Raw genomic sequence first — 15,859 nt, 5'->3', positions numbered from 1 at the left:
GTTACTCAGCATGGAAAGAGATTTGAAGCTCTTGTCCTGCTTGGTGTGCCAGCTGTGAGACTGGTAAGGACGCTCTTCTCTGTTGAGCAGTACTTATGCTACCAGAAGCAGAGGGGACAGAAAAATGTGATACATTTGACGCCCACAATGTCTCATGCAATACGGCATGTGCTGCTGAAATCTTTGTATATCCCAATTAATGAGATTGATGCAGTGATTCACAAGTGTCCTGCAAGAGGGACTGAACTTCACCTTGAAAAATGAAGGCTGTGTGTTGGAGGATGCATTCAACATGTCTCCTCAAGAGGGAGGAGGACCATGAAGAACATGGAAATAATTATAAGGAAATAATGACACACCATGATTCCCTGACCCAGCCCATGCTGCAGGTGGGCTGGAATTCCTCACCAGTGTGTAGCCAGAACAGTCCCACCTGAGCCACTGCAGAGAAGAAGGCTCAAGGGAAATGTTAAATGTTCTGGGAGTTGGTCAAGAAAATACAGGTACAGTGGTACCTTGGTTTAAGAACAGCTTAGTTTATGAACAACTTGGATTAAGAATGCTGCAAACCCGGAAGTAGGTGTTTTAGTTTGTGAACTTTGCCTTGGAATAAGAACATGTTTCACTTCCTGTTGAGTGTGTTCCATTTGTAAATTGCATCCCCCGCTGCTATGGGAAAGCACGCCTTGGTTTAAGAACGCTTTGGTTTAAGAACGGACTTCTGGAACGGATTAAGTTCTTAAACAAGGTACCACTGTATTTGAATGTAGTTAAATGTGCTTGCCCCTTTCATGGATCACTGCCTTGTCATGGCGAAGGGGCTTGAACAACTCAGAGAAGCTATGAGCTATGCCGTGCAGGGACACCCAAGATGGACAGGTCATAGTGGAGAGTTTTGACTAAATGTGATCCATCTGTCTCCTGAGAAATCTCTATGTGGGACAAGAAGCTACAGTTAGAACTGGATATGGAACAACTGATTGGTTCAAAATTGGGAAAAGAGTACGACAAGGCTGTATATTGTCTCCCTGCATATTTAACTTATATGCAGAATTCATCATGCGAAAGGCTGGACTGGATGAATCCCAAACCGGAATTAAGATTGCCGGAAGAAATATCAACAACCTCAGATAAGCAGATGACACAACCTTGATGGCAGAAAGTGAGGAGGAATTAAAGAACCTTTTAATGAGGGTGAAAGAGGAGAGCGCAAAATATGGTCTGAAGCTCAACATAAAAAAACTAAGATCATGGCCACTAGTCCCATCAGCTCCTGGCAAACAGAAGGTGGAAGAAATGGAGGCAGTGAGAGATTTTACTTTCTTGGGTTCCATGATCACTGCAGATGGTGACAGCAGTCACGAAATTAAAAGACGCCTGCTTCTTGGGAGAAAAGCAATGACAAACCTGGACAGCATCTTAAAAAGCAGAGACATCACCTTGCCGACAAAGGTCCGTATAGGTAAAGCTATGGTTTTCCCAGTAGTGATGTATGGAAGTGAGAGCTGGACCATAAAGAAGGCTGATCGCCAAAGAATTGATGCTTTTCAATTATGGTGCTGGAGGAGACTCTTGAGAGTCCCATGGACTGCAAGAAGATCAAACTTATCCATTCTGAAGGAAATCAGCCATGAGTGCTCACTGGAAAGACAGACCGTGAAGCTGAGGCTCCAATACTTTGGCCACCTCATGAGAAGAGAAGACTCCCTGGAAAAGACCCTGATGTTGGGAAAGATTGAGGGCACAAGGAGAAGGGGATGACAGGACGAGATGGCTGGACAGTGTTCCTGAAGCTACCAACATGAGTTTGACCAAACTGCGGGAGGCAGTGGACAGGAGTGCCTGGCGTGTACGGTCCATGGGGTCACGAAGAGTCGGACACGACTAAATGACTAAACAACAACAACAATGAAGACCTCCTCATCCAGGAAAGGTAGACTACTACAGCTGTACTTTACTTCAAACATCAAATGTGGATTGATTTGGTTAATCTAGTTGTCAAATCTACTAAACCCATCAAAGGAAAATATAAATAAGAGGTCGTCAATATATCAGCCATAGTATAACAGGTGTTCACTAAAAGGATTGTTATTTATGACGTGAGCTAGGTCAAAATCCCTCATGTATATATTTGCAATACTGGGGGCACACCTCAAGCCCATTGCAACTCCTTTTTTTTGTAAAAAGAACTGAGACCCGAATCTAAAATAATTATTAGACAGAACTAAATCTAATAAATCCATAAGGAAATGTGTCGGGGGTGTAGACTGCTGATGTTCAACAAAAAGTTCCCGAATAATGGATTGTCTAAAATCACAGGAGAAAATATTGGGCCTTTTGAATACAGAACCCTGTAAAGTATCAAATTATTAAAGCAGCATTTTCAATACAAGTCAATTTCGACTAATTTCTAAATATTTCAGGTTTTGATTTCATAGAATCATAGAATCATAGAGTTGGAAGAGACCACAAGGGCCATCCAGTCCAACCCCCTGCCAAGACCCTAATGTTGGGAAAGATGGAGGGCACAAGGAGAAGGGGACGAGATGGTTGGACAGTGTTCTCGAAGCCACCAACATGAGTCTGACCAAACACGGGAGGCAGTGCAAGACAGGAGTGCCTGGCATACTCTGGTCCATGGGGTCACGAAGAGTCGGACAGAACTAAACGACTAAACAACAACAACAAAGTGTGGTTGCAATTTTCATCCAAGAATAAATTGCAAACACTAAAGTGAAGAAAGCACAAACAATGTGTAATATAGATAGATAGATAGATAAGCAGGAGGAGTTAAATCACTAGAGGCCACTAAAACTATTCAGAATCTTGTGCTAACTTTTAGCTGGGTGTAGAAGTATTGCCTTTGCTAACTTTCTCCATTTATGATCCTTAGAAAAAGAAAAAAGGGAAAAAGGGTGGAAGGAAGAAAAAATCTAAGAAGGATAAAGATCTGACTCCTGACAGGTAAAAATGCACTTGCTCCTCTGAGATTCACATTGACACATCTCTCTCTCTCTTTGCTTTGTTCAAACACAAAAGAGAGTCAAAGTTGGCATGCCTAAGCCTGAACCTGGTAGCTCCAATTCCGTAGCAATTACGGAGAATCTAACATAGAATTCTTTTAAAACGGATAACATATAGAGAGAGATTTAGATAGGAAATGTCAACCACCAATTTGCAGAGAGTTCATTTTAGGTTCTATATACTGTGGACCTTTAGTTCTGTGCATTTCCATCATATCTCTTAATGGTGCTTTGAAGAATTGTCATTAAATTTTATTCCTTGTGGCAGGTGTAGGAACACCTGGTAGTTTCAGATATGTATCAGATTTTCCATCTGTTTTTAACATCCCTGAAATAGGACACTAGCCAGTCCTTCTGTAATAATTTAACAAAGCAGCATTTATTCCCTATATAAAACAAATCCTAAAGTATCCAGAGTATAATCCTTGATGCTGCCTTGTAGATTGCTGCCCATTGGGCTGCGCTGGAAGCTCTTGGAAGCCATATTGGTGGGGTGGGCATTAAAAAACCAGTAAAGAACAAGTAGCTGTAGTTTTACTACCTTTGCCAGTTGCCTGACTCTTCAAATCTAAATGTCTATCATTGTTTTTTATTTATATTTTTCCAGACCACCACAAATAACATTACTAAACTCCATCTCCATGCAAAAGAGTTAATGCCATATTCTACTTGGCCCTCATTGAGGCCTCCCCACTCTCTGAACATTACTGACTACCACTTCCAATATTAAATACAGAGTAGTGCCCCTATGATTCATTCACAAACAGGGCTGGCCCAAAACATTTTGGCACCTGAGGTGAACCACAATGGTACCTCTCCTGCCAGCAAAGAAGGGGTGGGTGAAGACACCAGAAACGAGGCTGGAAGGAGACCAGCAGCTCCTCCTCTTCACCAACAGGCCACTGTAGAGGTGGCATTGGGAGAGCTGCCAGGCAACTGGATCTGACGCCCCTGTGGATCCTGCCACCTTAAGGCGGTCACCTCACCTTGCCTCATGGGCGGGCTGGCCCTGTGTGGTATTATACCACTAACTAGGCCCAAGATAATATCTGTGTACTGTACTACAAAGTTGCCTCCAGCATTTCAAAATACACAATCTTTTTCTTTCTTTTTAAAAAATACCTTCCTAAAAGCTGCTTGTTCACCCTGTTCCACTGACTTGCAGGAACTCTGCAATGATGTTGAACAGTGATGTTATGTTTCAAGTAGCCTGGAGGTTGTTTTCCCTGTGTTGGGAAAATGTTTAAACTCCAAATTTCTATGAAATAATTTCATTATTGTATTGTTAATGTTTCACAGTATTTCATACCGCTAATAGCTGTTAACGTTACAATAAGTGTATGAGTGTGTTTTCCTTAAAAATGAAAATGTACATTTTAGCCATATGCAGACATTGCAAATGCTTACACGAGGGTGTGTTCTTTAAGAGATTATTTGTATTTTAATCTGCAAATCTGGGTGTTAAATTATGTATCTCTGTGTAGGACTATTGATTCTCTCTACCAGGAGCTGGTAGAAGCACAGATATTAATAAGAGCCAAGAAAGTGAAACTCTGCGATTATGTGGGTAAAGTATTAACTTTATGTACCAATACAGAAGTACATCTTGATTTCCTTTACATTTACATATAATATTTTAAAATTGCAATGTTCTGCAACCTGCCTTGTGTTCCTGTAATAGACTATGAATAGACAGGCCACACCATTTAGCTGATTCCAGATATAAAATTTAATATAAGCTTAACTTCTGACTCAGTATGACAGTTGAAGCAGAGATCTTCAGCATTTAGTCTGTGATTTATAATCTTCATATTTTCTAATTCTGGTGCTTTGTCATTTCTACATTTGGCTGGCACCAAACACTAAATTAAATGATGCTTCCAATAGCATTTCCCTACCTGTGTTTTGAAGATGTTTTTTGGGAAGCCGCAAAGGTCAGACTGTGCACTTCAGAGATGCCACAGGAACCGAGCACAATTCTAGTCTCATAGTTACATCTGACCCCCTTGCTATTGCAAAGGCACTGACACCAGCCATCTCCAGGCTGTTTCCCCTTACATGCTTTTAAAACCTGGGTAGAGAAAAGTAACATCCACATCAGCCCTAAATATGGAAGAATGTAAGCATTTATTCAAAAGCATAATTTAGACCAAGAGTATAAGTGGATTCCACTATGGTGCCACTTCTCTGACTCACTTTTATACTCTGCTCCAATTATGCAAACTGCTTCGGGTCCTGATGTGCAAATCAGTCATCCAACCTGTGTATGGGGGCAAAAGACTAACCGAACCATCCAATAGCTGCTGCTTCCCTCTGAAGTTTCACTCGGGGTAGCCAGTGCTCATTACCCAAACCCTCCTGCAGTTTGTCTGGTAAAGCAAATGATTAGTGGTTCTTGGGCTGAAACAATCTCAGCATATGCTGAGACTTTTAATGGCAAACAGGTCTGGCTTGCTGGCATGGAGCTGGGTACGCTATTAACTCTTGCGTCCCTCTGAAACAGGCTTCACAAGCCTGACCCTTTTCAGGATCTGCCTCATGGGTCAAATATGAACATGTAGGCAGGGGCAACCCATGTGGATATCAGATGGTGTGGGTGTGGGTGTGTGGGTGTTTTTCATCCAACTGTGCTAACATGGTACAGGGCTGGGGGAACCCTTTAAGCCTGATCTTGCCCACCCGCTGAGGACCAACTTTAACAGGTGGGCAGGACCACCTGCCTGTCAATCATCTGACATCAGGGAATTGTTCAAAGATAGTTGCTACACAGCAACCTCCTCTGAGCATGCCTCAATCCTTTGAGCTGACAGTCAGCTGGTGGTTGCTTAGAGGGAGCCCCTTTGAATTCTCAGCAGAGGGGGAAATGTCCCTAGAACTGGAAGACTTTCCCCTCTGCAGAGACAGCACTTTGTATTCAAAGTGCTGGGAGAAATGCTTTGAGTACGGATTGTGCCTTTGGATGATACAAAGATCAGCTTTCACAGAATGGATTTGCTGTTGTTGTTGTTGTTGTTGTTGTTGTTGTTGTTGTTGTTGTTGCTGTTGTTTATACCCCGCCCATCTGGCTGGGTTTCCCCCACCACTCTGGGCAGCTTCCAACAAATAGCAAAATACATTAAAATATCACAGATTAAAAACTTCCCTAAACAGGGTTATATAAGATACTAGAAGCTGCCAAATTTGTCCAACACTAAAAAGATCCTTAACAACCAACAGGCAACTAAACTGGTCATTTGTGCAGTATTTTCAGTGTTCAAGGCGCCTCACATCCATTACCGCACTCTCCTCACAAAAACCCTGCGTGGATGCTGTGGATAAGTATTTCCATAGGGAAGAGAGGAGGCTGAGAGTTAGTGACTTGTCTCCTCAGGCCAAGTGAGTTTGTAATTGAGATGAGACTTGAATTAACAACCTCCTGCATCACACCTCATTATCTTAGCCAGTACACCAGCTCTCTCCTGTGGGCTTGTAAAGAAAACACCCACTTTTTCTATTTTTATGATTCAGTCTTATTTAATTTACTGTTTGATAAATTAGCATTTCTCAAAGGCACAGGAAGGTTTCAAAAGCAAAACCTTTAAAATATGTTCATATAAATAAATACTAGCAATAAAAAGTTTGCATCAATGTATGCCATCAGTACAGATTATGGTGATAAATGGTACTCTTAAGACATTTCTCCTCATTGCATATCAGTCCTTCTTAACCCTGTGATTATGTCCATGGGTTACAGACTTTGTGGTGTCTCAACAGCTAGAATCCACGTTTCCATGCTGAATAGCAATGAGAGCCACTGTGGTCCCAGAGATAGCACACTGGATGCCAGCTGCATTTAGAGACCTGTCATGCGCACCCAAAATCAAGGCCTTGTTCTTTACCTATAAAATTGGAATAGTGTTAACCTATCTCACATCAGTGATGCAAGGATTCAATCTATTTAGTTTGTCTATGAATTCTGCCCACTATGCAGTTGTCATTTTTATGCACTTGCCAATTGAGGGTATACTTGTGAAATAATTTACACATTTGTAGAAAAATAGCACGAGGGTCAAAATTCAAGTCCACATTCATTTAAATTGCTGGCTGAATATTTCCACTTCTATTTTTATTTTGTATTCATGTTGGGGGGTGTATTCCAAAACCATATTAATAACTATTAGAACTCATAGATTTAAATCTGTTATGACTTAACAGGATGCTCAACTTTTATTCCCTGGCAGTTTCTAATGTCACAAAATATTACATTTTGTAATAATACAGTATCACCTATGAAGCCTTTGTCTCTTCCCTGTAGGTGAGTACAGCTATCTGGGGTCTACCCTTCGGCAGAAAGACATAGAACCAATGCCCTCTCTCACGGATGTCAGGCAGCTCATCGCTCTGTATGGCATATTGCCATTAGGTAAGATCACAGGAGAAATGGTCAGAGGGCAGACACCATGCTTTGCTTCCTGTCAGCCTCAGATACTACTTTTACTAGCTATGGCAGTGCTTGATTGATTTTGGTTGAAAGCATTCTGCAGAATTCTTTTTCAACTAAGTATTCTGAACTGATACAGTATGGCTTTAATAGCATACTTAAAAGGGGAGTGTGGTTGCTGTGTGTTTGACATGCCGTTTCATTGCCGTCTCTTGTTTGCATGTTAACAGTTTGGGAGCTGTAGCACATAAAGGAAGTCACTTGGGAAAGGTAATAGCTAATACAAGCTCCAGTGATTATAAATTTAATCAAGTTAGGGGAAAGGCTAAGGTTCCAATTTACCTTTTACAAGCCAGCTAATGTGTCTTGCTGTTGAACAATGGAAGCATTTATGGAATTAGTCAGAGCTCATTTCATATATTGGAGAAAGTGCTTTTAATTGTTCTTGGCTTCTCAAACTCTAGAAATTAATAACCAAACATGTATGTTTTCTTAAATGTACTATCTGCATAATTTATTGTTCAAATATGGTAAGTATAAACCTTTACTCGGGGGGGGGGGGGCTTTTTCCTTAGACTGCAGTAGAGCTCCTGTCACTTTTCTGAACATGATCCAGTCAATTTTACATAAAGAACATCGTCTCACACCCCCAAACTGGGCCAGTTTGCAGATTTTCAAAACAGATCCATGTTAGCAGTAGGGATGGAAGGGTCTGTCAATTTCGGTTTCTCATTTTTCCACTCTTAAATTCTGCTCTCCACATTTCTACAGCAATTTGAGATTTTTGGAATTTTTTAAAAAATGTGAAGATTAGTCACCATTTTTGTGTGAATTTCTCCCAATAAACAGGTTTTTGTTTGCAGTTCCTCCCAATATAATACTCGTTGTATATAATTTTCATGAATATAATCATCTTTAGGCACATTACCTCATATATGCATTTTCCTAAACATAGTTTGGATGGAGAACTGCATCACAACATGAAGTGTGAATTTCGAAGGATGACTGTGTTTTGCTTCTCAGGTTATATCGGAAAGTGCTAATTTGATAAATTCAGCTTTAAATACCGCATTAGCCGGAATATAAGCCACACTTTCCCCCAAATTCTGACCGTGAAAAGTTAAAGTGCGGCTTATATTCGCGACCTTACCAAAATTGGCTTTTTGATTGGCTGTGAGGCGGCACGCTGTTGCGGGGAGCCATTGAACTGGTCTGCGGCAGCGCCTTTGTTGGATTTGGCGGAGCCTGACTGCAGCACTCGGGACCACAGAAGCCTATCAGCTGTGAGGCAGCGTTCCCCCAAGCTGAGCAGCGGCTGTGGCCCACGCAAGATTTCTCCTACGTGCTGCAATCTCTGGTCAGCTGTGAGGCTGTCCTTTAAAGCTGGGCAGCGGGCGTCTTCCGGTTACTGTATTTGGCAGTGGACAACCGCATGTATTTTGGTGGTGAGAGTGCTTGTTTGGGACGGGTGCTTGTCATAGCTGCCAAGTTATCCCTTTTTTTAAGGGATTTTCCCTTATGCTGAATAGGCTTCCTCACGAGAAAAGGGAAAACTTGGCAGCTATGGTGCTTGTTGACCCCCTTTTCATTCCCCTCCCCCAACCCTCCCTGGGCAAGCGTCGTATGTGTGTTCCTCGTTGTGTGATAGCGCTTCGTTGGGCGGGTGCCTTTTGGAATTCCCCCCTCTCCAATTTTAAGGGAGAGGCTTATATTTAGGTATTGTCTTTTTTTCTTTTTCCTCCTTGAATTTTAAAGGTGTGGCTTATATTCAGGTGCAGCTTATTATTCGGGCCAATGCAGTATGAACTGAATTGAATTCCCTCACCTCACAAGCCATGGCCAGAAAAGGTGCGAGAACAATTAGAAATTCCCAATTAGCAAGACCGCAATCCAGTCAGAGTTACACACTTGTAGATCTTGTTGATTTCAAAAGGGTAGTTAAGTACTTGCTCTTTTACTGAAACCATTGGGGCCTACAACTTTCCAGGTGTTTTGCCATACTGAATTTCTGCAGATGCATTACTAGATACACTATTTGTAGAAGGGCGGGTGGATTTTCTTTGTCTGTTTTCTAAACTATTTAGAAGCAAGAGTTGTTTTTAAAAGTTTATGGGTAGTATCCAAGAGTGCAACGCTAACCACATCTACTCAGAACTAAATCTTATTGAATTCAGTGGGACATACTCCCAGGAAAGTGGGGTTTGGTCAGAGTAGACCCATTAAAGTCAAATGACTTCAATTACCTAAACCCATAAATTTCAATATGACTATTTGGAATTGCCTCTAGGAGACGACTCCATATTTTACTTATTCTGTTTGTAATTATTGTAACTCTTATCCTGTTGTATTGTGAAAAACTTTAATAAAGATCTTGTTGGGGGCGAAATGGGTCTATTCAGAGACATCACCCTACATGTTCCAGCCGCTGACCTGAAAACAAAAGCTCTTGGTTTGGTCATGTCTTCCCCCAAACCACTAATGGCCCTGGCTCTCCCAAAGTCAGCACTTGGGAACCACATGGTGGAATACTGGGATGACTACCTATTACCTATACATCGTCCTCTTGTTCCCATTTCACCTCCATAGGTTCTCAGTCTGTGCATGAGAAAGCACCTCTGGTGAAAGCCTTGCTTTTGGCTGGACCCGAAGGAGTCGGGAAAAAGATGCTTATTCATGCTCTCTGCACTGAAACGGGAGCCAACCTCTTCAATTTGTCTGCAGCTAATATTGCTGGCAAATACCCTGGCAAGGCTGGTCTGCAAATGATGCTGCACATAGTGTTTAAGGTAGGAACACAAAGATCCTCTCATTTTAATTTTCTCTGCAAATTTATATAAAACTGTATTTTAGTTATACAGTAAGTATTCTATTCCATTTTCTAATAGGTGACTGATTGTGTATCTCATTTTGATTCATTGCTATAATAATACAATAATACATTAGGGAAGTTTTATTCTGTTTTTAGTCCTCTGTTAGTAGCCACCCAGAGTGGCTGGGGAAATCCAGCCAGATGGGTGGGGTATAAATAATAAAATTATTATTGTTATTATCTATATATATAAAAATGTAGGCATTGCGCCCGCAGAGCTCACAGCCTTTCTCCGTAACCACTGAACCAAATTGCATCAAATTAGGACAAAGCGTACCTTGCCCATCAGTGAGGGATCTGGCATAATTTTTTTTCCAAAAAAGCACAACTTTCATACCTTAAATAGTGATTAAACGCAAAAAAGGCGGAGCACAAATTAGACATCACCAGCAAAAGCTCTGAAGCCTCCAGCAGCAACCAGTAGAACACTGTCACCAGCAAAAGCTCTGAAGGGCGGCACCAGATAATGACATCATCAACCAAGCAACTGAAACCACCAGGGCGGCCATTACCAGACCCCTAGACCCCTGCCAGGCTGCTAGGCCCCCACTAGGCCCGGGGGGGGGGGAGAGGACGAGCGCCCGGATTGCAGGCCGCAGCATGGCCTTTGTTTTATGTAGGCCCTTGCCAGGCTGCCAGGCCCCCACTAGGCTCGGGGGGGGGAGCATTTTTTTGTTTTTATATTGTAAACTGCCCTGTGAGCCTCAGATGAAGGGTGAGCAACCATCCCCTAAGCTGAACTGATAGGCTTTCTAAATAAAAATGATGGGCATGTGAAGCTGATGGAATTAGATGTGGGGACCAAGGAGGCCCAGAGCTTCGTCCTCAACTCCGTGTTTACATCAGGGGCCTCTGGTGGAAGAGGGGAGCTCTGTGGCAAAGCAAGGCAGAACTCACGCTGGGTGCAGGGCAGACTGAGACAAGGCAAGAGCGAAAAGGGTCTGAGCTGAACTCAGGGCTCAGGCTGTTTTCTAGGAACACAGAGCTTCAACGTTACTTTAGCAAGGAACAAATGTGACCTCTCCCCCAGCCCTGTATAGCAGCCACATCTAATGGTTAGCACCACCTGTACTTCAGTACTTCAGGTGCTAAAGGGACTCAGCCCTCTCCAGCAGTCTCCTAGAGTGGTAGAGCAGGGGAGACTCTAGCCTCACTGGTTCTTCAGTAGAGTCCAAGGGTAGTAGAGCCACATCATCTGGGCAGAGGGATGCTGGTCTCACAGGCGTGTCAGGTAGCAGCATTTCTGCATGCCCCACCCCTTCCAAATTGGAGTCCTCAGCTCCATCACTTGAAAAGGAATTGGATCCCTGGTTCCTGACAGAAACCTCCGCCCTCCCACCATTGCAGATTAGGACTTAGAATTGCCCAGAATGTGTTTTTGAAACTTTTCAAAGGCGGTTAGTTAGCAATATTATGGCTGCTGTTCAAGAACTAATAGAATCATAGTATTGTAGAGTTTGAAGGGACCCCGGGGGTCACTGACTCCATCCCCCTGCAGTGCAGGAATCTCAGCTAAAGCATCCACGACAGATGGCCTTCCAACCTCTGCTTTAAAACTTCCAGGAAGGAGAGTCCACCACCTCCAGAGGGAGACCATTCCACTGATGAACAGCTATTACCATCAGAAATTCATTCCTGGAGTTTAGTCGGAAACTCCTTTCTAGTAACTTGAAGCCATTGGTTCAAGTCCTACCCTCCAGAGTAGGAGAAAACAAGCTTGCTTTATCTTCCATGTGACAGCCCTTTAGGTATTTGAAGGTGGCTATCATATCTCCTCTCAGTCTCCTCTTTTCCAAACTAAACAGACCCTGCTCCTTCAACCATTCCTCATAAGGCTTGGTTTCCAGACCCTTGTTCCTCTTGGTCACTGTCCTCTGCAGAACTGGACACCTTGGCTGTGTGGAACAAGTTTTGCAGCCTTTTAGCCAGTGTGTGGTAACTTTCGTTGCACACTTTGCTTGTCATTCATTGATAATGAACTAGCTGGCCTGGTCACACATTGCTGTGGGTCATCCCTATGATTCCCCCCACCCTGTCCCGATCCGTGACGTATCCCACCCCTCCTCCCTCCTGACCTGCTCAAGTGCTGATCAGGTTCTCTGGCGTCCAAGACCTCTCCCTCCACAGAGCTCTGGCATGACGTTCCTGGCCTCCCCTGGGGGTGCTCTGAGCTCCCTGCATCCCTAACCCCTTGCATTGCCTCTCCGGGCTCTCTGCTGATCCCTGGGGGTCCCCTGACAGTTAACCAACTGATTAGCATATTGATTAAATGTAAATACATTTTACTGTCTGGTAACAGTAAAATAATAAAATAATGATTGTCTTTGTCTCCCTGGGTTTTGGGAGGGAGGCACTGACCCTCGGAGTTTGGGAAATTGACATATTACTTGTAATTTGCTGATTCTTCCAGAGAGATCGGGCACTGGAAGTTCTACAGTGATGTGTGCAGAATTATCACAGGTGATTATAATCATCTGGTTTTCAGCTGGCCATACTAGTTAGCATACTAGCTAAATTTAATTTAAACAGAATTGTAGAAGGCACTCATTACTTCCCCAGTCAAAGGTAGTTTTACATTATCTTGAGATGCAAGTATAGTTGTACCTTGGTTCTCAAACACTCTGGTACCGGGTACTTGCATGCTTTGGCTTCTGAATGCCGCAAACCCGGAAGTAAGTGTTCCGGTTCACGAGCGTTTTTCGGAAGCCAAACACCCGACGTTGCTTCCGGTTGAGTGCAGGAAGCTCCTACAGCGAATTGGAAGCTGCACCTTGGTTTTCGAACTGTTTCGGGAGTCGAACGGACTCCCGGAATGGGTTAAGTTTGAGAACCAAGGTACTACTATATATTTACATAGGAATGACTTAGTTAATGTCACTATTTTATAAAAGCTGAGTAAACAAACAAGTATAGCATTCATATTGTGTTAGTGACCAGGCCAATGACATTGGAAAATAGGTATATATTATGCTGAAGCAAATGTAACAGATATCTTATAAGCATCAAGTAGAAAGGAACAGATCCAAAGAATAAATCTTGAGTTAATATCTGTATAAGCAGATAATTAGACTTGCCTTTTAACTTCATGATAACTTGTAATCCTTTTGGTTTTTTTCTGACCATGTATTTGTAATGTATCTAGTAGTAGTAGAAAAATAATTTGAATAATTGCAATTATCAGCATTTGATGAATTAGGGTCTGCCAATTGAACACTTACACTACAATACACCCAGAATTTCTGAGTATAAATGTTATTATTGTGAATATTGAGCAAAGCACGAGATAATTCTCTGCTTAAAAGCATTATTATATGGTTATTTGGTTTCCGAGTCTCGTTTTGGCTGATATCGCTGGATGTGTAAAGTATTTCTATGCAACCTTGAGATAAAGTCAGTTTAAAAATATAACATTAAGAAATAGCCTTGAGGCTACAAATTGCTCACACATAATAGAAGCCTCAAACAGCTGTATTTATTGCTACGGTACTTCGCTGTAATAGAAATAGACTGCAATCACAACATGAGAACAAGCAACAAAGGAATAAACTTCTGCTAACAAGCATTAAAGGGCTGGTTTACAGAACCCTTCCTGGAAACAAAGGCTGAACAGTTGAGAACAACAAGCTTCATCCGTCATGAAAGGCTATCACAGTCTTCACTTAAAGCAGTATCAGAAAGGTTAAGGAGCCATCTGCTGGTAGCTGCAACAAAATGAAGAGCAAAGCACTCTAATAAAATTTCAATTATAAATTAATTGCATAGTCCATTTAATTATACATAGATTCAAACTACTCATGGATAATTCAAATGAAGTACTTTCATTGGAACATACAGTCTGCTACGTATCTGCCAACAATTTCAATTAGATACCAATGGATTGTGGATGTCTCATTTGGTTAAAAAATACAGCGGAACAGCAGAATCTTGATCAGATCAAGACAACAGAATACCCCTGTTCTACATATAGGCTAATCTGCTCATTAATAGTTAATTCTTCTAAACTAGGAAATAGAGGCCATCATATAAATGATTTATCCAGGGCCGTCTTAAGCACCTCTGGCGCCCTGGCACCGTGGTGCGACGGATCCCTCTGGCACCCCCCGGCGCCCCGTTTTCCAGCACGTCGGGCGGGAGGGCTCAGCGTGCAGCGCAGCTGCCAAGGGCGCTGCTGCGCGTCGGGCGGGCTTAGCGCACAGCACTGCTGCCGAGGGCGCTGCTGCGTGGCGGGCGGGCGGGCGGGCGCAGTTGCGTGGCGCCCCCCCCCCACCGGGCCAGCGCCGTGGCGCCCTGCGCCACCCAGCCTGGCCGTGTGACCGGCCCTGGATTTATCTGTGTTAATATGAAGTGGGAACACTCCCTGTTTTGCTTTAGGTTATTTAACAGCAAAACAGACTAATATTCTAGGATCTGCACCTGTCTATTTAACAATATTGATTATACTATAGAAGCTTGTACAGCGTGTACAAGCTCCTTAGAAGAAATGTATTTTAAAAAGAAAAAAATGCAGAAGGAGAAGAAAAAATAGGAATTCCAAATTCACATAGTTTAAAAATCCATAATTTTAACTAGAATTATTAACAGAATAAATTGGTAGAATTATCAGTGAATTTATTATGTACTGGCTAAAGGGTGCCTTTTATAGTGTTCTTGGGTTCAGCAGGGTGAATGGGGTGTTAGGGAATACATTGTGCTCCTTCTGGGGTAGTTTGTCCACCTTTGGCCCCCACCCTCAGGAGCACTCAGCTCTCACCTGTGGCTCCTGACTCAGCAGGGGGCCGCAGCCCCACTCCAGGAAAGGCCTTTGACTGGCTGGCTAAACCAGGTGAGGGTGGCTGATGCATCTCACACTTCCGCTACATGCAAAGAGAGGCTCCAGTGGACTGAGCGGAGAAGCTCAAGGCGGCCGTTTCTGCACATTCTGTAGTGAGGGGCAGATGGGGATCATCATCCTGGGAAAGGAGCCCATCTAGGAGAAGAAAATCTCTGATCCTAAACCTCCACTACCTTGGGGCAGGGTATCTTTGGGATAAGAAAAGGCTATGGCAGAGGCCTCAGCACCCTTGGGTGACTTAATGATTGGCCAGGGGCGTAGGGAGGGGCAGCTGCCACCTCCATCAATAAAAATCAATAAAAATACAAAACTAACTGATGTTCTGCCCCCCCCCCCCCAAAAAAAACAAGAGGCCTGCCCTCCCCCAACAAAAATCCTGGCTAGGCCCATGGTCAAGGGTGCCGCGGGAGGGCCCTTCTCTCTCCCCCCTTCCTCACATCAGCCATCCTTCCTTCATATCTGCAAATCTCTCTCTGTCTTTATCCCTCTTTCTCTCTCTTTCCCTGGCCCAGCCCGAATCCTGCTCCTGCTCCTCTCTGCCTTCCAATCCCATCCAGATTCCTTCTCTTCCTCCTCAGCAGCCGAAAGAGCCCCATTTGAAAGTAGTTCCCTTGGCTGTGACTCCTTTGCCTGAAGGAGATACAGGCACAAGGAAGCCCCCATGCCTGGAACATGGCGATAAGTCAAGATGAAGAACTCTTGTCTTTACTTAGCCT

At 43.2% G+C, this 15,859-nt stretch overlaps 1 protein-coding gene across 2 annotated transcripts in view; it reads left to right on the top strand.

Moving 5' to 3' along the window:
• Positions 1 to 15,859, top strand: part of IQCA1 (IQ motif containing with AAA domain 1) — a 76,340-nt gene that overhangs the window by 50,817 nt on the left and 9,664 nt on the right. For both annotated transcript variants that reach the window (XM_060282362.1, XM_035139205.2), the window contains 4 exons: positions 2,894 to 2,964; positions 4,508 to 4,590; positions 7,318 to 7,425; positions 10,030 to 10,229. In XM_060282362.1, the coding sequence (XP_060138345.1) occupies positions 2,894 to 2,964; positions 4,508 to 4,590; positions 7,318 to 7,425; positions 10,030 to 10,229 (462 nt within the window). The remainder of the gene's footprint in view (positions 1 to 2,893; positions 2,965 to 4,507; positions 4,591 to 7,317; positions 7,426 to 10,029; positions 10,230 to 15,859) is intronic.

This window comes from Zootoca vivipara, chromosome 1 (genome assembly GCF_963506605.1).
Source record: "Zootoca vivipara chromosome 1, rZooViv1.1, whole genome shotgun sequence".
Taxonomy (NCBI): domain Eukaryota; kingdom Metazoa; phylum Chordata; class Lepidosauria; order Squamata; family Lacertidae; genus Zootoca; species Zootoca vivipara.
The sequence above is the reverse complement of the archived record's forward strand: the minus strand, read 5'-3'. Positions and strand labels throughout refer to the sequence as shown.